This window comes from Camelus ferus, chromosome 13 (assembly GCF_009834535.1).
Source record: "Camelus ferus isolate YT-003-E chromosome 13, BCGSAC_Cfer_1.0, whole genome shotgun sequence".
Taxonomy (NCBI): Eukaryota; Metazoa; Chordata; class Mammalia; order Artiodactyla; family Camelidae; genus Camelus; species Camelus ferus.
This window is the reverse complement of record NC_045708.1, coordinates 24,627,371-24,648,068: the sequence shown is the minus strand read 5'-3', so window position 1 is coordinate 24,648,068 and position 20,698 is coordinate 24,627,371. Positions and strand designations below refer to the sequence as shown.

At 35.2% G+C, this 20,698-nt stretch overlaps 1 protein-coding gene across 9 annotated transcripts in view; it reads left to right on the top strand.

Annotated features, from left to right (window-relative positions):
* The window catches only part of ZMYM6 (zinc finger MYM-type containing 6), a 37,066-nt gene that overhangs the window by 4,011 nt on the left and 12,357 nt on the right, over nucleotides 1-20,698 (top strand). For 7 of the 9 annotated variants that reach the window (XM_032495872.1, XM_032495873.1, XM_032495875.1 and 4 more), the window contains exons 3-14: nucleotides 5,234-5,318; nucleotides 6,065-6,314; nucleotides 9,288-9,462; nucleotides 9,562-9,753; nucleotides 14,258-14,408; nucleotides 14,831-14,946; nucleotides 15,746-16,021; nucleotides 16,190-16,340; nucleotides 16,910-17,082; nucleotides 18,200-18,350; nucleotides 19,578-19,712; nucleotides 20,157-20,197. In XM_032495872.1, the coding sequence (XP_032351763.1) occupies nucleotides 5,234-5,318; nucleotides 6,065-6,314; nucleotides 9,288-9,462; nucleotides 9,562-9,753; nucleotides 14,258-14,408; nucleotides 14,831-14,946; nucleotides 15,746-16,021; nucleotides 16,190-16,340; nucleotides 16,910-17,082; nucleotides 18,200-18,350; nucleotides 19,578-19,712; nucleotides 20,157-20,197 (1,896 nt within the window). Of the gene's footprint in view, nucleotides 1-5,233; nucleotides 5,319-6,064; nucleotides 6,315-9,287; nucleotides 9,463-9,561; nucleotides 9,754-14,257; nucleotides 14,409-14,830; nucleotides 14,947-15,745; nucleotides 16,022-16,189; nucleotides 16,341-16,909; nucleotides 17,083-18,199; nucleotides 18,351-19,577; nucleotides 19,713-20,156; nucleotides 20,198-20,698 lie in introns of those variants that run through there. The other 2 variants (XM_032495876.1, XM_032495878.1) reach the window with 2 other exon arrangements.

Below are 20,698 nucleotides of genomic sequence, written 5' to 3'. Positions count from 1 at the left end.
GGTCAATGAATTTTGTTTTCATACAGAGTCTGGTCTTATTTGACCTGAATCCTCATTTCCTTGCACAGTGACTGCCACAAAGTGCGTGCTCAGTAATTGGAATAAAAGGGCCTGTGTTTCACAGATGAGGAAGCTGAGCCTGAAGAAATAGCTTATTTCACCAGGGTCTCATGGCAAAGCTGGAATGCAAAACTAGTTTTTTAAAATTCCAGATCCAATATTTCTTTCATTGTATCTTGCCTGTAGTATAAAAATTTAACAAATATTGTACTATGAGTTGAGTGTTCTTTCTGAATATAAAAATTATGATAATGAAAATCCTGTAACAGTTTACATTGTAAATTTAAATCGATAGGGACTTACTGAGTTCTCTTTGGCTTATATTAATGCTTCAAGATGAATGGGCTGTAATTTTTCATGATTGAGTGTGGACTATGATGGAAAAACCAATTGAACACATAGTGTGTGCCATTTTTCATGTTGTGTGAATATTGGAAGATAGACAAAAAATTGAAAAAATTTAATATTTTCTGATATACTAAGGATCTGTTCTGGATATTAAAGCTATGGTTGAGCTCTCATTCAATCATTCAGTGAGTATTTATTCCTGCTTATATAACCTGTAGCACTTGTTGAACAGGGTTCTAAGCAGTTTACATAATGAATTCACACAACACTCACCACCATACAAATTAAGTACCATTACTATTCCTGCTTTACACACAAGGAAACTGAGACACAGATAGTAACTTGCTAAACGTACCCCAACTAGTAAATGGCTGAGCTAGCTTTTGAACCCAAGCATTCTGGTTCAAGAGCCCAAACCCTTAACCAGGATGCTAAGCTGTATTAGTGATTTTGTTTTCAGAAGAGCTGCAGAAGTGAAAAGATAGGGCCTCTGCTCTCAACCAAATTGATAGCGTAAGGGGGAGTAAAGTTATGGAAATGAAAGGTAATGATTTGTTGAGTGACTGTGCCCTGTCAGTTGGTATGCTAACTATGCTAAGTATGTCTTATGCCTTCTCAACAACCATAGGATTGAGGATCTGAGGGCAGGATAGGTTAAGTAACTTACCAAACTCAAAAGAAGCATCAGAGGTAGAATAGGAACTTCGTTCTGACTGGCTCCAAACTTATACTCTTTCTGTTGCTTTGTGCCACCTCTGTCCAGATACAAAATCACAATATTATGTAATTATTGTAATTTAAAAAAATTGTGTAAGGTGCCTTGGGAGCATAGGGAAAGGCACCTTTAGGTCTGTCTAGGGAGAAGAGGAAGGCTACCCAGGGCAGGCAGCACATGAGTTATAACACTTGATTAAGACCTTCAGACAGAACAGCATGTGCCAGGTCATGGAGGAATGAGACAACGTGGCATGTTTAGTGGTTGAGTATTTCAACAGTAAAGTGGGAGATGAGAATAGATTTTACATATTTAAGTAGAATTGATTTAACTTAGAGATAGCATATGAGGTGTGAGGATCAAAGAGGAGTTCGGGAATACTCAGAGGTTTCTGGCCTCAGTGAGTTGAGTTTGTGATGATACTATTTACTGAGGGGCTACGAATAGGATTTAGGGGGAAGTAATAAGTAGTTTGGGATCTGTTGTTTTTAAGGGGCTCATGGGACATTCAAGTCGTAATTTGCACTAGGAGGTATTTGCACATACGGATATGGTATTTAGAGATTAGTAAGTTATCTACCTGTACGTATAGTGTTGCCAGATAAAATGTAGAATGCTATGTTAATTTTGACTATCAAATGAATGATGATTATTTTTTCATATAAGTATGTTTCATGCAATATTTGGGATATACTAAAATTATTTGTTGTTTATTTGAAATCCAGATTTAACTGAGTCTGTTATATTTTTATTTGCTACCTCTGATAGACGATAGTTGAAGTCCTGAATGCGGATGAGATTGTTCAGGGAACAAGAGAGAAGAAAAGTAGAGCTCAGGATAGAAAGCTGGGAACTAGGTTAATTTGGGTCTTCAGAATGGCTTCAAAGTAGTCCCCCAGGCAGCAGCCTCGTCATTACCTGGGAACTTGTTAGAAATGTGTCTTCTTGGGCCCCACTCCAGACCTGCTGAATCAGAAGCTCTGAGGCTGAAACCCAGCAGTCTATGTCTTATCAAGACTTTTGGAGGCTTCTGATGCCACAGAATTTGGGAACCGTTGACTTTAGGGGTGAATATAATAAGATCAATGAAGGATACTAAGAAATAGTAATGAGTTGAAGTAACATAAACAGAAGACAACTGATGGAATCATTGGCAGTGCCAGATATATCAGAGGCCGAGATAAAAACCTAAAAATGTTGAATGATTTAGGCAATTGTGAGTTGATTGGTCATCTTAAGAAGCAGTGGCTTGATTGCATTGGGTTCAGGAGAGAATCAAAGTGAGGAAGTAAAGAAAGAATGGAGTATGTTTTCTCTAAGTTTGGTTGTAAAGGGAGAGAAAGGGAGGGCAGTAGTTTCTTAGGGAATAGGTTCCTTATAAGCTGAGAAGAAACCAGCATGGAGATTGTGAAAGAAACAGTGTCAGAAATGACTGAGACTGCCCTGAGGACCTCCGTGTTGGCTGCCCGTGCTGAACTTTTGCTGAACTCTAACATAAAACTGCTGAAGAGTGGCTGAGTTGCCAAAAGGAAAGAACAGTGCTGATAACAGGACTTTTTCTGGACTAAGGAAAAGATACCTTTCTCTAGTCATGGAGGAGGTGCGCTTGATAATCCTGTCGTATGTACAGATTTATCCTCCAATCCAAATTCTTGGTTGCTTGTGTAAACCTGCATGAACTTCCTCCTTTTCCCCATAAAAACCTCTACCCATTTCCTCCAGTGGGACACTGTTCTCAGTTCCTCCAGAATCTGTGATTCCCCAAATTACAATTCTAAGACCCCAAATAAACTGCCTTTTTGCCTCTTTACAGCTCATGCTTCTTTCAGTTGATGAGGTGGACAGAGGCTGAAGCTACACAAAGACAGTATGAAGTTCTGTAAGAAGTAGAGGGGTGGATCCTGAACACAAGCAATATTCTAGCCATGGCTAAGAAGATTGCCTTTTCCTCTAAGGTTCAAGGACAGTGTGCTGATCAATTTGTAGGCATGGTGGAGAGGGGAATCAAGATGTTGAAGGAGTTCTTACTTAGTTGCTTCTATTTTCTTGGTATTTAATAATCCAAAGACATTTCAAAGTAACTTTGAGAACTGACATATCAGTCGTTTGTTTTGCAAAGTATAGGGAGATTAAAAATATAACCACTGTTTATTATCACCCTTGTTTCAGGAAAGTAAGACTTTTAAAATAACTTTTATTTTGGAAATAGAAATCAAAACATTACTGAGCAGGAAATATGTGGAGTTGGGATTTATGAGTGATGAAGGTGTGGAACAGTTACTTTGTGAAGTCAGAGAAACTGACAGAGAAATATAACAGGCATATTAGGAAAATGCTAGAGACCGAGTTGATAATAAGGCAGAGTTATTTTTTATTGAGTTTTAAGTGTTCTTTTTGGTAAGTTGAAGGTGTGTAGAGGTACCTATAACTTCCTCCCCTTCTTGCAAGTGCCAATAAATAAATATTGTTATTTAAGTATAATGTTTAAGAACATCCACTATGGATTGAATAGGCTTGGCTTCATTTGTTTAACAAATATTTATTAAAATGCCATAATTATGAAAATAATAAGAGCTAGCTAGCATTTTTGTTTGTATATCATGCTTAACTTTTGGCTAACTGTAATGCATCATGTTATATACTTTATTTGTATTAAATCACTTATCCCCCATCAATCTAGCCCTATGAATTAGATATTATTATCTTTATTTTATAGATAAGAAAATTGAAACTAAGAAAGATTAAATAACTTGTTTAAGAACCAAGATCACACCTGTTTCTATCTGCTGTCAGAACCCATAGTTGCCTCTGTTGTGTTATGTTGACTGTGCTGCGTACTGAATGTACAGAGGTGGAAAAACAGAGATGATCCCTGTCCATAGTGGACATGCTCCTCTAGTGTATGTTTTGGGGAGGAGGAGGAGGGTATTAGACATTAAACAGATGATCTCCCAGATACATATGAAATGATGTATTATGACAAATGTGCTGAGTGAAAGGAGATGAGAGAGGCTACAACAGGGGAACTGAGTTTCACTAGGGGGCCAGGGTTTGAGCTCATTATATAATTATGTTATATTGTATTTGTACATTTATGAGGAAGATAGCATGGGTTTTGGAAGAGAGAGACCTGGGTTTGATTCCCATCTGTGCATTTAGTATCTCTGTGATTTTAGACAAGTTGATGAACATCTCTAAGCTTCACTGTCCTCATCTGTAAGGAAAGTACTATAGTTCCTGCCTTGTAGGCAGCAGCTTATTTGGTGCCATAACATTTATTGTAGAAGTGGTAAATTATGCATTGTTTCCTAGTCTATGGCATTTAATAGTCCAAAGAAATTTCAGAGTAATTTTGGGAGCTGACATATCAGTCATTTATTTTGCTAGGTATAGGAAGATTAAAAATACAGCTACCATTTACTATCACCATTGTTTCAGAAAAGTAAGACTATTTTAAAAAACTTCTTATTTTGAAATATGTAAGGCTGTTGTAATATCGCCCCTCCCCCGAAATGTAGGCTGATTCTGATCTCAGAATAAAGGGCAGTCTTGTTCAAGATAGGTATATCTATTTAATTCTTTTTCATGATTACATGTTATTTTAAAGCATTTTGAAGAACATATTAAGGATAAACCTGATTTAGGCTGTGATGATTTTTATGTATAATGAGCAGATTGCATTGAAACTCTTGTGTCTTTTCTGCCATTAACAGATATGACTGCTTATAAATCTGTTGGCTAAAATTACTAATTTGATCTAAATTTAAATCATTCAGATTTATTTCATTTATTGCTCTTATAAACATAGCCTAAAAAAGGGGGTAGTGCTCAGCATTGAAATAGCTGGGTATTACTCCCATATATCAAGATTACATTTGTAGAAAAGTAAATATAATTATTATAAAAGGTTCTCCAATTCTAAAGATCCTTTTTGTAAAGATTAAATCCAGTCTAATAACTTATAAATTCTGACTTTTGAGGTATTTGTGAAGGTGATTACGATTATAATGTAGAAGAGATGAATATGACAATTATTTTTTGCTTGAATTTCTAGTTTATTTAGATACTAACACTGTATTCATTTCTTTCTCTCTTTGTTTTTTCTTTAAGGAATATGTACATGCTTCAAAACCAAAAACTCAAGAAAGTGAACTGAAAATTAGTGCTGTGTTTTCAGTCAGTGACAGTCCTCTTGGTAAGAAATAGATCTGTTATAATTGGTATTTGTTATATTCTGACTAGTAGAATTGAGGGAAAGTACCTTCTCATGTCTTTTTCTTCTTTTAGATAAAGCAAGTACTTTTCAAACTGGGTAGTGGTCTTGACCAGTATTTTAAAAAGTGAAATATAATAAGATTACAGTTGACTCTTGAACAACACGGGCTTGAAGTGTGCAGGTCCACTTACACATGAGTTTTTCAATAAATATGGCACCTGTATTTTCATTTTACAGATCTTGAAGGGTGAGGAAATTTTTGTGTTCGATTAGAGATCATAATATGTGGAATCAAAAGAATTCGGGTCTATTAGAATCTGTCCAAACTGTTTCAGCCTCTTGCCCCTGGATGAGCCATTTGTCAGTTCTTCTGTCTCTGAGGCAGAGATAGCGGGACGTGGGCTTTCAGCTGCGTGGGGCTGGCGCTGTTCAGGGCCAGCTGTGTATCAGAGTGTGATGCATATAGTAAGGAAACATAATTTCATGAAACTGCTGTTTCAGCTACTAAGTTTTATATACATTTACACATATGTATGTGTCTCCTGGGTTTAAAGTGAAATATTGTTACTATGGATCATGGTTAAAAAAGTTCGAAACCACCTGTTTTAGAGTGCTTATTGCCTCAACATTGGATTTCAAGACCGAGGGAGTTTGCCCTAGAAAACGGAGAATGTATATATGTTCATGTTGATATAAAACTTGTTTTTCTTATTTTGTCTTTGTAGCCCAACAGTTGACCCCAGGCTTTCAGCTTTCTCTTGCATCATCTGGCCCAAATATATCACTTCCTTCGGTTCCTGCTGTAGCTCTTCAGGTTTTTTGTTCTGGTTGTAAAAAAATGCTTTATAAGGGGCAAACTGCATATCATAAGACAGGATCTACTCAGCTATTTTGCTCCACAAAGTGTATCACCGGATATTCCTCACCTGTCTGCCTATTGCCTCCTCCCAAGAAAACCTGCACAAACTGCTCAAAGTATGAAATTCTTAATCACATCCCTTTTTGCTTTACTTTTTTAGTATGTTTAGTTCAAACATGCTATTGCTGTTGTAAATCTCTTTAGCACATTTCTCTGGAAATACTTTTTAGCTAATTGAGAAGTTTGCAAGTATTTTGTAAAGTGAAATAAGTGACTTGATGTAAGAAGGTATTGCCTAAACCAGTTTTCCTATCTCTTTCAATTTAGATTTTACTAGAAAGAAACAAACTATTTGTGAGGAATGTAGGACTGCTTATATATTGTATATCTACTCTAACTGTAGACAACAACCATTAAAAATTACTTGTTATCTTGAAAATTATTGAAGTATAGAATGAAACAATGCCTCATTCACAATAGTATATGAAAGTTATTTAATTCTTTAGAAGGTATAAACCCTAAATGGCAAAAAAAATAATGCATTTATTTCTAAAACATCCTTGTGAGCTTTTTGGGGGGTTGTTGTTGCTCTGTAATGATGCATAGATGCAGAGAGAAGTAGCAGCAACAGAGTCACATAAACTTTTTCTACCTCAGTAAGTCTGAAGAAGTTGACATATTTTGCCTGTTTGTGTGCTGATGTAATTCTAGGAATACAGTGCGTTGTCAGTAGTTACTAAAGTAGAGCAAGAGAAGTTGAGAGGTTGGTTTTAGACCATGATGCTATTACTAATTTATTAGCTGTATGACCTTGGGCTAGATATTTAACTTTTCTAAGCCTTAGTTTCTTCATTGGCAAATAGTAGTTGCTTCCTCAGATTTTAATAAGACAGTGTTAGCATAGGACTTAGTACATAGCAAATTCTTAATAAGTGGGATCCTATTATCTTTTAATAATAAATTTGATATTATTTTGTGTACTTAACATATAATTTATGTTATAAATTATGTTTTGTTTTGTCTTTGGAGATACATGATAGTTTCTTTATCTGCTTTTTATGTTAAGCTTCTAAAAGTAGATCCTGTTAAAATGGAAATCTCCAACCAAAAGGAAGGAGGAATTTTTAAATATTTTACTTAAATGTTCAAATTTAGCTTTGTTCCAAAATGCCCTTCCAATACCTTACTTTAACTCTTTTATATCATTCTCATGAAACTGATCTGGAAGGGTAAATTTAGTTTTCTGTTTTTAGATATTCAGTTTCAACATATCAAATACCAAAAGAAAATAAATTTTAAAGAGCGTAACACAACTTATACATCCAAATGCATATTATTCCCTTAAAAATAGTCACTCTTGTCATTGGCTTTTTACGACAGTGCTGTTGTTCAAAACAAAATTTTTATCTCTTGATTTGGCATTGCCTTCAGAGTCTATGAGACATTCCTTTAGACTAAGTTAGGTGATAAATCTGTATTTCAGCTTGGGTTTGTTTTTTGCAAATTGCCGGAAGTCGCTTGTTGCCTTACCAGCTGACTGTCGAGGATGATTAAACTGTCATACTGTTAAACATGATATTTGACTTTAAAATAAAATTGTGCTTAGAGTTCTTAAAAATTAAAAGAGACGTTAGAAAAAACGTTCAAGCCATGTCGTTGTTGAAAGAGGTGTGGTTTTTCTAAAATAAATATGAAGATGTAACATTCTTTTGGATGTGTAAGGTTTAGGATGCATTTATATTTATGTGCACAGATTTTTCACTAAAAAGTCATTCTCATTGGTTTATTTACATATACATGGCACTGGCAGATTTACATTATTAAATAACATTCTTAATTGGTCTGATTTCATAGAAAAATCACTTTTCAAAATTAATACTTCATCAGTGTGTAAGCATATCCACTTGGTTTCTAAGATTTAACTGTCATGTTTTTAAGGTTAGGTAAGTTTTAGAAAATTAAAATCGTACTCTGTTGTTATTCTTTTGCAGTTTACCATAGAATAGTTTTGTATAATAAAGGGACAGAATGGAAGGCAGAATGGTGGAATGATGGACTCCATGGACTGTCGAATCAGACTGCCTCGATTTGTATTCTGGCTTCACTGCCCACCAGCTGACTGACTTTGACAAGCTATTTAATCTTTCTGATTTGGTCTCCTAATAATACTTACCTTATGGAGTTTTTGTGATAATGAAATTGGATAATTTGAGTAAAGAGAACAATGCCTGACATGTAGTAATTACTGAGTATACATTACTGTAGTATATAATGTTACTGCCATTATTATTCTTTATTTTGTAGCCTGTACTAGTGTTTTTAATTAATGACTACTTCCTTCAGTTTTGTGCTTGTCGGAAGAATGGCAGTACTTAGCCTCTGTTTTTACTGGCAGTGCTTATTGCAACAATGAGCCCTTACAAAATAACTCTAGGAATCTCACAAAACAACTCAATTATTTTTGTTCTGTCTCATTCATGTTTCCATCTGTCCTCTGATACCAAGCCTTAATAGCCCCTTTGTCATTTGTTTCTGTGTTATACTGAAGTTTTACGTATCATGTTAAATTTCAATTTGAATCTTTGGTACTTTATCTGTTTCCCAAATCTTGCATTTAAATTTTAAAAAGTTTCCATTCCTTGTCTCATTCACGTTTCTACTCTTAGCAGCTACTGGCTAATAAGAGGACAAGTGTTTTGTGGTGTGGAGTTATGGGATGGCCACTTGTTCCATTGGCTCCAGTGGATGAAACTCGGTTGGAGCTGGAAGCCTCAATGTTTTTTTCATGAGCATCTGGCTGGATATATTTTGAATAGAATTCTCCCTGAACACATGTATAAATTAGATATTATAAACCCCATTTTATACATGAGGAAATTGAGACAGTAATTGCCTCACTCATTGTCACTCAGCTGATAAGTAACAGAACTAATCATCAAACCCAGTTTTCCAGATGCCTTATCCAGGACCAGCCATTTTCTACTATACAATAGCTGCCCTTAGCAAATGTAGTTATTTGAGCTCACAAAGAGGAAGAAATTACAATTATGAAGAACACATTTCATTTTGCCTTTGTTATTTATTTTTAGAGACATTTTAAATCCAAAGGATGTGATCTCAACCCGATTTGAAAATTCCTCTCCTAGCAAAGATTTCTGCAGCCAATCATGCCTTTCTTCTTATGAGCTAAAGAAAAAACCTGTTGTTACCATATATACCAATAGCATTTCAACTAGGTGCAGCATGTGTCAGAAGAATGCTGATGTAAGTTCCATTTCACCTTCATTGCGATTCTGCTCAAAGATCAGAGATTTTTAACCTGGCTCTGCTTATTTTGTATCTGTATGTGTTTTTATTTCCTAGATACGATTTGAAGTTAAATATCAAAATGTGGTACATGGTCTTTGTAGTGATGCCTGTTTTTCAAAATTTCACTCCACCAACAACCTCACCATGAACTGTTGTGAGAACTGTGGGAGCTATTGCTATAGTAGCTCTGGTCCTTGCCAGTCCCAGAAGGTTTTTAGTTCAACAAGTGTCACAGCCTATAAGCAGGTATGAACAGCAGTCTGATGCATGTAGTTCAGCTCACGCTTTCTGAGGTGGCTGCACAGGGATGAAATGCAGAATAAAAGGGTGAGCTTTTCCCATCTGTTGATCTCAGTGTGGATTTCCTCTCCAGAAAAATGGGGTAGATTCTGATACTGTAAGGATTGATGTTGGTAGTGAGATGATATAGCTGAACTAGATCATTTTTTAGGGTTTCCTTCATGGCCAAGAATTTACAAGTATAATTTCATGGTTTGCTACGAGTCTGAAATATTTTGTGACATATTGATTGTGAAGAAAACCCCAAGTTATTGTGAATAAACTATAATCAAGAGTTAAAAGATGATAAAATCAGTGAATCTAAAGCATAGCCTTTTCCTTTTAGAAAGTAAAATTCATTTTAATGAATTATAAAATTTTGGAATGAATTGTAATTATTTTGGTAACAATGCCTCATTAGAATCTTTAATTTTTGGTAGTTTGGTTACTAAATATATCCATTTGTGTCAGTTTCACTATTGCTAAATAATTTGAGGTCTTTAAAATGTTATTTTTTTAAAAAAGGGTATAAATAATAATTAAAAATTTTTTTCAGTTAGCAAGTTAGGTTTATTTTTAATTCCTCTCAGCAGTTGATAATAGGCATTCATCTTGGAAAGTATCCTTTTTCTAGGAATTTAGCCACTTAACGGCAGTCTGGTTACTACTTTGACAAGAATAGAATCCATGTTATTTATATATGTATATGATACAAAAATCAGTTCCATTCCTAATTTTGTTACTGGTATTATACTCTGTCAACTGCGTAATTGATGTTTCTCTTCTACCTGGAAGATTATGTATTAAAATTTAACAATTGATATTTTCCTACCATTTACTTCCCTATATAATTTCTTACTGAAAGACCTTAGTATTGTGTCAGTGACAGTTTAGTTAGTGGTTAGGAGCCTGGATTTTGGAGTCACGTGGAGTAAATTTAATCTACTTTTCTGCTTACTTGTTAATTAAAGTTAATTTAAATTTTGTTAATATAATTTTTAAAGCATCTCACTATGTTGTTGAGAATTCTATGATACAAGTGTATATAAATTGCTTAGTATGGGGCCTGGCTCATGGTAAGCACTCAGTAAGTAATAACATTGGTAATTTATATAAATGTTAGCTATTATTATTATCATTTTTTGAAACATGAATTAAACTTACAGGAAAATTTTATTTTGAAACTTATCTCGAGAAACAGGTAGTTCTGTAGGATCTCCTAATATATATTAGATGTCATTTCTATCCCCTGCTAAAGAGTTCTACTAGATAAGGAACCTTCAGGGTGGTAGACTCTTTCCTAGACTGATGTCCAAGTCTGTACTAAGGATGGTTCTTTGGTTCATGGATTACTTGGTCTTCTCTGATTATTTGTGATGAGAGAAGTATGTTATGACTACATAATCCATTACTTTTAGTGTGTGTTTTTGTTGCTAATATATTTGAGGAGTTTCTGATTTTTTTCAATTTACATTTTATAGGCATACCTCAGAGATATTGTGGGTTTGGTTCCAGACTACTGCAATAAAACAAGAATATATGTATGTGTGTATGTGTGTGTATATACATATATATATATATACACACACACACATATATGTATATTTATAAGTTCTAGTATACACACACATATACAACTTATATATGTAATTGACTTATATTCTTGGTTTTACTAAAGGTATGTTTCAGGTCTATGGATGCTTTCAAAAAGTGAACAGCTAATCTTTAAATAATTCTAAAATAGTATTTATGGACATTTTATCAGTTAAGAATTTTAGAGACATGTGATTGAATTCATCCAATTTCTGTAGCTAGGAAAGCAGCTTACCAGATAACTAACTAATATATAGATTATGTCTTTTCCTCACCTTTAGAAAGAGAGAACATATATAGGCATATCTCAGAGGTATTGCATGTTCGATTCCAGACCACCACAGTAAAGTGAATATTGCATATAAAGTGATTCATACGAATTTTTGGCTTCCCAGTGCATGTAAAAGTTATGTTTACACTATACTGTAGTCTGTGAAGTATATAATAGCATTGTGTCTTAAAAATATGCATACCTTAATTTAAAAATACTTTATTGCTTAAAAATGCCAGTCATCATCACAAGCCTTCAGTAAGTTGTAGTCTTATTGCTGGAGGAGGGTCTTGTCTCGATGTTGGTAGCTGCTGACTGATCAGGATGGTGATTACTAAAGGTTGGAGTGGCTGTGGCAGTTCTTACAATAAGACAACAATTAAGTTTGCTGCATGGATTGACTCTTCGTTTCATGAACAATTTCTTTGTAGCATGCAATGCTGTTTGATAGCATTTTACCCACAGCAGAACTTCTTTCAAAATTGGAGTCAATCCTCTCAAACTCTCTCACTGCGTTATCAACTAAGTTTATGTAATAGTCTAAATCCTTTTCTGTCATTTCAACAGTCTTCACAGCGTCTTCATCAGGAGTAGATTCCATCTCAGGAAATCACTTTTTTTCTCATCTGTAAGAAGCAACTCCTTGATCGTTAAAGTTTTATCATGAGATTGCAGCAGTTCATTCACATCTTCAGGCTCTGCTTCTAATTCTAGTTTTCTTGCTCTTTCCACCAATCTGCAATTACTATAGTCACTGAAGTCTTAAACCCCCTCAGAGCCATCCATGAAGGTTGGAGTCACCTTCTTCCAAACTCCTGTTAATGTTGATGTTTTGATCTCTTCCTGTGAATCTTAATATGTTCTTAATGGCATTTAGAATGGTGTCTCCTTTCCAGAAGGCTTACATTTTACTTTGTCCAGATATATCAGAAGAATCACTATAGCAGCTTATAGCATTACAAAATGTATTTCTTAAACGATAGGACTTGAAAGTTAATTATTCTTTGATCCATGGACTGCAGAATGGATGTTGTGTTAGCAGGCATGAAAACAACATTAATTTCATTGTACATCTCTGGCAGCTCTTGGGTGACCAGGTGCATTGTCAATGAGCAGTAATATTTTGAAAGGAATCTTTTCTTCTGAGCAGTAGGTCTCAACAGTGGACTTAAATATTCAGTAAACCATGTTGTTAATAGGTGTGCTGACATCTAGGCTTTGTTCCATTTATAGAGCACAGGCAGAGTGGATTTAGCATAATTCTTAAGGGCCCTATACTTTTTGGAATAATAAATGAGCTTTGGCTCATTTCAAGCTGGCTTCACCAGCTATATTAGCCCCTAACAAGAGAGTCAGCCTGTCCTGTGAAGTTAGGCATTGACTTCTCCTGTCCAGCTATGAAAGTCCTAGATGGCATCTTCTTCTGATAGAAAGCTGTTTTATCTACATTGAAAATCTTTTGTTTAGCAGAGCCACCTTCATTAATTTAGGCAGATCTTCTGGATAAATTGCTGCAGCTTCTACATCAGCACTTGCTGCTTCACATTGTACTTTGATGTTACAGAGGTGGCTTCTTTCTTTAAAACTCATGAACCAACCTCTGCTAGCTTCATACTTTTCTTCTGCAATTTCCTCACCGTTTTCAGCCTTCACAGAATTGAGGAGAGGTAGGGTCTTGTTTTGGATTCGGCTTTGGCTTACAGGAATATTGCGGCTGGGTTGATTTTCTCTCCCGACCACTAAAACTTTCTCCGTATCAGCAGTATTGCTTTCTCATCATATGTATGTTCACTGGAGTAGCACTTTGAATTTCCTTCAAGAAGTTTTCCTTTGCATTCACACCTTGGCTAACTGGTGCAAAAGGCCTACCTTTAGGCCCATCTCAGCTTTTGACGTGCCTTAACTAAGTTTAATCATTTAAGTTTTTGATTTGAAGTGAGAGACATGTGACTCTTCCTTTCACTTGAATACCGAGAGGCCATTATAGGGTTATTAACTGGCCTAATTTCAATATTGTGTCTCAAGGATTAGGGAGGCCTGAGGAGAGGGAGGGAGACGGAAAATGACAAGTCAGTGGAGCAGTCAGAACACAACATTTATCAATTTAATTTGTTTTAAATGGGCATGGTTCATGGCCCTCCACAACAATTACAGTGTTAACATCAAAGATCACTGATCATAGATCACCATAACAAATATAATAATAAAGAAAACGTTTGAAATATTACAGAAATTATCAAAATGTGACACACTGAGCAAATGCTGTTGGAAAAATGGCATTGATAGACTTGCTGGATGCAGGGTTGCCACAACTCTTCAATTTATAAAAAATTCAGTATCTGTGAAGTGTAATCAAGTGTAATCAATCTGTCAAGTGTAATCAATAAAATGAAGTATGCTTGTATTATTATTGTCTGAAAACTTATTTTTCCCCACATCCCAGCTTTCAGAAAAGTCTGTACTTCGTGTAGCTGCTGTCGTTGTCATGCTCAGGTAGTTCAGCCAGAGGTGCTGGTTATAGGTAGTTTTTCTTCTTTCTTTTCTTAAACTGTATGTATATATGTATGCTTGTACTAGGTATCTAAATGTTTTTTTTTATTTAAATAGAATTCAGCCCAAACTCCTCCATATGCCTTGGGGAAATCATTGAGGCCCTCAGCTGAAATGATTGAGACGACGAATGACTCAGGAAAAACAGAGCTTTTCTGCTCTATTAACTGCTTATCTGCTTACAGAGTTAAGACCGTTATTTCTTCAGGTAATAATTACATTTGCTAAATTTATAGTTTTTTTTTTCTACTATTGAAGAAGAATATAATGCTTTTCTTTACTTTATTACAAATTAAATTGATCTATATGGTTAAATAAAGACCCAAGATTGTTTTAGTTTCAAAGAGCTGACTTTTAAATGAAAATAGTTTTTCAATGATTTTCCTGGTTGGAGGATTTATTTTGTAATTTCACATATGAGAAGAAAGAAAGAACACTTAGAAGTTCCAAGTTAACTTTTGTGTAAATAAGACTTACTTGAGGTTAGCTGTAGTTAACTTTACATATTATTGTATAGTTTATTTTTCTGGTATATTACTTAGTATTTGGTTTTTTACTCTCCTAATACATTTTTGAATCATTTGATCATCTATGTAACTTATTCACTGGTTTTTATATTTTGCTACCAAGGTGTCCAGGTTTTGTGTCATAGCTGTAAAACCTCAGCAATCCCTCAGTATCACCTAGCCATGTCCAATGGAACTATATACAGCTTCTGCAGCTCCAGCTGTGTGGTGGCTTTCCAGGTATGATCTCAGGTAGCATTGCACCCTTGCAGTTCTCTTAGGCATTGGTCTATGACAAAATGTTAACTGCTGAAGGACCATACTTATTAAAGATTAAGTTAGAAAGAAAATTCTGTTCAGCTGTGGTCCCAGAGGTCATTTCTGAGAATGTGTGAGCCCAAGATTTGAGCCTCGGTCCTCCTTTATTCAGAATCCTCACCTAAATTACCTTTTTCTCTGTCCTCTCCCTTGGCTTTCTCCCTTTCAGAAGAGTGGAAGCTAGGCTATGGCTTGGATAGGTGGTATGGTGGTGTGCTTTTCCCTCATCCTGGGCCAGATGCATAATGACTCCTGGCGTGGAATTGGAAGTCTCCACTTGTTCCATTCTCTCCTCATTCTCTGATACACAGAGAAAGGGTAGGGTTTAGCAATCCCTTGGGTGGAAAGATGTCCCTCGCACCAGGGAGAAAGAGACTACTGGTGACCACTGTGCTCTTAATAGCCATCCGAGGCTGGTTGGTGATGGGAGGCAGGTGGAGGGGTATCCGGGGGGACAGGGGAGACTTGCTCTTTAATTTATTAATTAGAGTCATGTACAAGACATCTTTGGAAAGCCTGAATTCCAGTCCTCAACCTTTTAACGTTGCATTTCTCAGTCCTATTCTGGAAGTATGTCATTTCAGCTCTTTCTGTGAACTACTTTATAAAATTAAAAAAAAATGTTTGGGGTGCATTAATTTATTAAAATGAGAAAATGAAAATTACCAAGTTGCCTTATTTCTCAACTGATAAAATCTTTACCTCATTTGTGTTCATTCAGAATGTATTTAACAAGCCAAAAGGAACAAACTCTTCAGCAGTGCCTGTGTCTCAGGGCCAAGTGGTTGTAAGCCCACCCTCTGGGTCAGCAGTGTCAGCAGGAGGAGGTAACACCTCTGCCGTTTCCCCCAGCTCCATCAGTGGCTCTGCCGCAGCCAGTCTCCAGCCTCTTGCTGCTCAGTCCCAGCAAGTTGCTTTAACCCATAGAGTTGTTAAACTCAAGTGTCAGCACTGTAACCATCTGTTTGCCACAAAACCAGAACTTCTTTTCTACAAGGTAAAGAGAGATCATGAAAGGGATTGACTATGAGTTTATCCAATAGAAGTATTTTTGTTTTTTCATCTTCAACAGTCACTCAGTTTGCTTTGAAATGAGAAAAACAGGATTTCTTAAAAATAAAGCAACTTGTTTAATTAGATATTAATGACTGTTCTTCCTCTGCAGGGTAAAATGTTTCTGTTTTGTGGCAAGATTTGCTCTGATGAATACAAAAAGAAAAATAAAATTATGGCAATGTGTGACTACTGTAAACTGCAGAAAATTATAAAGGAGACTGTACGATTCTCAGGGGTTGATAAGCCATACTGTAGTGAAGGTAAAGAAAAAATTCAGTTTTGGCCACAGAGCATGTGGTTGTTATGTAATTCATGATGAGTTGGGCTGTTAATCCACAATTAATTTTCAAGTAATTTGTTTATGAGGTATAATTTGAAGCTTTTTTTTTTATTGAGTTTATACTTTTCACTTTAAAGTCTGTGCTTTTAACTGTTATAATAATCTCAATAAAGAAAAACTTTCAAAATATAATTAGGTCAATGGTATTAGTATAGAGAATAGAAAATCTTTTCGTGGGTTTAGCTGTGACTTCAGAGATCGTTTTGTTTTTGCACCCATTTATAAAGAGGTACTTAAGCATTTATCGCTTCTTGGCTTTGATGTTTCTGAATATAGACGACTTAATATTTAGAGTATATGTTTCAAAGGTGATACGGGTTTGTTTGGTGAATATAGAGACTGTCTCTTAATTTAGAGGCAAATAATTGTGTCAGGAATATAGAAAGAAATTAGCTTAAAGTTGGTATCTAACACTGTGGAAGCTCACTTTACCTCCTTCAAGTTAATGTAAACTTGATTTTTCTTCCTTTTATTCCTTCTGGTTCTCAGTTTGCAAATTCCTCTCTGCCCGTGACTTTGGAGAACGATGGGGAAAATACTGTAAGATGTGCAGTTATTGCTCACAGACATCTCCTAATTTGGTAGAAAATCGATTGGAGGGCAAGTTAGAAGAGTTTTGTTGTGAAGATTGCATGACCAAATATACAGTTCTGTTTTATCAGGTAAGTGTAATATAATTCTTTGGCTTTCTTAAGTTAGTACAAATTATTTTCTATTTAAAATATGTTCAGATTATGTAAAGAAAAATTTGGTGTTTAGAACTGGGAAAGTAAATTATAGGCTCCTAAAGCAAAATTCAATTGAATATAAACATGAAATCTCTGGGGTAAAGAGTATAGGATTTCTGGAGACTTTGTTGTTGAGGACGTGTTCCTTTTATTTTTGCTTTCTTGTAAGCCACACTGACCTTATTTATAACTGTGAGTTCTTTCTAGTTAGAACTTTACATAGTTATGTTGCCTTAAGTGGCCCTCTCATTCAGAAGGTTACTGTGAGGAATTTGAAGTCAGACCTTGTTCTCACTTCATAGGTCAAATGACTGTGACTGACTTCTTTACCCCTCACATGCCTCCTTTTTAAAAAAATTACTTTTTTGAAAAGCTAGCAATGAAAGCTACAATTAACTGAACCACTCATACATGTCTAGTGCTTCATGAAGTTATTTCATTTAATCCTCACCGCAATCCTAAGAGGTAGGTATATTATTGCCAGTTTATAAATAAGGAAAGAGTAGAGATCCAGGGAGGTTAAGTAATGTGCTGCTGAAGAAGCTGGTAGGTGACAGCTAGATAGCCCCTGTAACACTCCAGTGAAATCACTGTGTACTTGTTCACCTGCCTAAAATAGAATTTTCTTTGGGGGGAGGTGTGTCTTTTTTTAAAATTGTATGACCAGGCCCTATCTCAGTGCTCAAGATGAAGGGTACGTAGTTAGATATTTGTTGAACGAATCAGTCTTTATGACTCCAATGCCCATATTATTTCTACTGCAGTAGGCTGCCCCTTAAGCTTAAAAAAAAGCCTACCTTCAGATTCTTTCATCAGTAATTTTGAAAACAGGAGATCAGCTTTTATATCCTCCCGATTGAGGGCATCTATACAAAACAAATAATTAGTATATATATTTTGACCACAATATTTTAAGGTAGGAACCTTACATTTTGTGATTTCACCTGACTCACATATCCTGTTTTCATGGTGCCTTCTGGCTTTATGATGAATGTTATCTTTTCATCATTTTATAGTTGTAAGCCTGCCCTGTTTTACATGTCTTTTTCAGATGGCCAAGTGTGATGGTTGTAAGCGGCAGGGTAAGCTGAGCGAGTCCATAAAATGGAAAGGGAACATCAGGCATTTCTGTAACCTGTTTTGTGTCTTGGAGTTTTGTCATCGTCAGCAAATTATGATTGACCCTATTTCACAAAATAAAGGTAAAATTTAACTTGGCTAATGGGATTTTTATGTCAGTGTTAATATGCTATCTGTATAAACAGTTGTAAATAATATAATAAAAATAAAATTTCACTGGATTCAAGTAACCTGAGTTTCCTTAAAATTTCCTGTAAGAATCCTTAAAAACTGCCCTTGAGGGAAAATTAATCCTGATGCTTGTTGCTATCAAAATCAAATATACCAAGGAATCAATAAATATATGAGCACTAATTTTTTAGGAAAATTAGATTTAATTGTTTTTGATTGAATTTATCTGTAATATATAACTTAACTAAAGGATATATGCTATTCAGGTAATAAACCAGAAATAAAAATAGAAAATGAGGGCAAACAAAGGAAGAAGATATAAGTATGTTAATATAGTTGCTATGACTGGTATAAGGTTTGATCTGGAGCTTGCTTGTAGCCAAAGAAAAAAGAACAACACATTAATTATAGCAGAAAAAATAAAGTAGAACAGTTCTTCATGGGTAGCAAAGTTTTTCCTGGCTAAGAATAAAATAATTTTGCAAGTAGGACAGCTAATGTGGTCAAAATAACCAGATGAATAGAGCTATGTGGCGTGTTCTTAAAGTAGTTCTCCAAAGTAGCACTTCTCTGAGTTAGAATAAAAATGTTTGATGTTATGTTCTCTGATCAAAGCCTGAAGTGCTGCTGAATGGACAGAATTCACATGCTTTGGCTCCTTACATTCTGGCTTTTGTCTACTTTTGCGTCTTGTTAATCATCACCGTAATCATATATGCCTTGTGCTTATCTTTTGTGTTACCATCCATTCCCTAAGACCAGTTAGGGTGGTGGTAGAATTTTGATTCTATAATGTGGGTTAACAAAATCAGTGTTCTTATGTGGATGGACAGCTACCTCACCTACTTATTTATAAAAATTATTATGTTAAATTTTTATTTAACTGTAGGAATTTTATTTAGCTGTAAGAATTTTAATATTCACTAGTAGAAAAGTCCAGTTAATCCTGAAGCTGATACCTGTATTTTTACCTGTTAAATATCACTTAAAGTTTATAATTTTAGAGAATCAGTCACCTTTTAGGTACTAATGAACACTAATCTGAACAGAATCACCCAACCCAACATTATGCAGAGGTAGATATTTGCATTGTACCTTGAAACTTAGTTGTTAAGTGGGGTCTTGTGTGTGATCCTTTTGTTTACACTAAGTCTAACCTTTTTGTTTATTTTAATCAGTAATTGTTCCTAAGGTGCAGACTGCTTCAATGGAGCTCCCTTTTGCAAGGACAAATATAACACCAGTTATAACTAATGTGGTGTCATTGGCAAAAATATCTCCTGCCCAGCCTGCAGGGAACAGTGTTTCAAAAGGTATGACTTGCTGTAAAGGTATGCGGGTAGACTAGAGAGGTGAGTGTTGTCTAGTGTAAGTAGATGTTATTGATAATATTTAGATACACATTTATATGCAGAAACATGCTTCTCTGTCTCTGAGGGAAGCGGGTAGCCAGCAGGGTGGCATTTGTAGGGAAGGAAGTGGTATATATAGTTTATTTTTTTAAGAACCCAAGTGATTTTAATAAAGCTTCCTTTACCATCAGAAATTTTAATACAGTAGGATGGGGCTGGGGCCCAGGAATCCCTGCCTTTACCAAGCACCCCAGGTGATACTGCTGCCAAGTGTCCTTGTACCATTTTTTGAGAAATTCTGGACTAGACTCTAGACCACCTTAATGAGAGGAAAGTAACCTCTTGGTTTCACTGCTTACTTCTGTTTATTCTAGGGATAATAATACATGTTTTAATTTATAACAGGTGCAGTTATTACTAAAGAGGCAACAAAGATCATTGAAGATGTAAGTTTTATTGTTAATGTTTTTCTGATTAATGCCCCTTAGGTTAAGTTTCACTTTGGATATAGATTTCTAATATATATCTGAGTACATTTCTATCTGCAGCTTAGTCTTTTAAAAAAGTAGAGTAATATATGATGCACTAATTTTCTGTTTCCAAGTCTTAGATCTAATAAGATGCATTCCTGATTCATTGTTTGTGTTCTGGTTCCCTAGTTTCTTTAAGTACTTGTTAATTTTCTCTGGTTGCTTGTTTTTCTCTTTTACTACATTCAAGTATTTTTCTATTAGACTAGAAGGTCTCTCTTGAAAAGATTCAGTATATTGTTGTTTTATGCATGTTTGAATTATGTGAGGCTGAAAATAGTGCAAAATAAAAATATATTTAAAATCCCATTTTATTGTGAAACTTTCAAAAATTAAAAAAAATTTTAAAGAAGTTTGTAATTTCAAATCTTGCAGGCTGAAAGAATTGCAAACTATCTCATTGTTGTTCTATGTCAG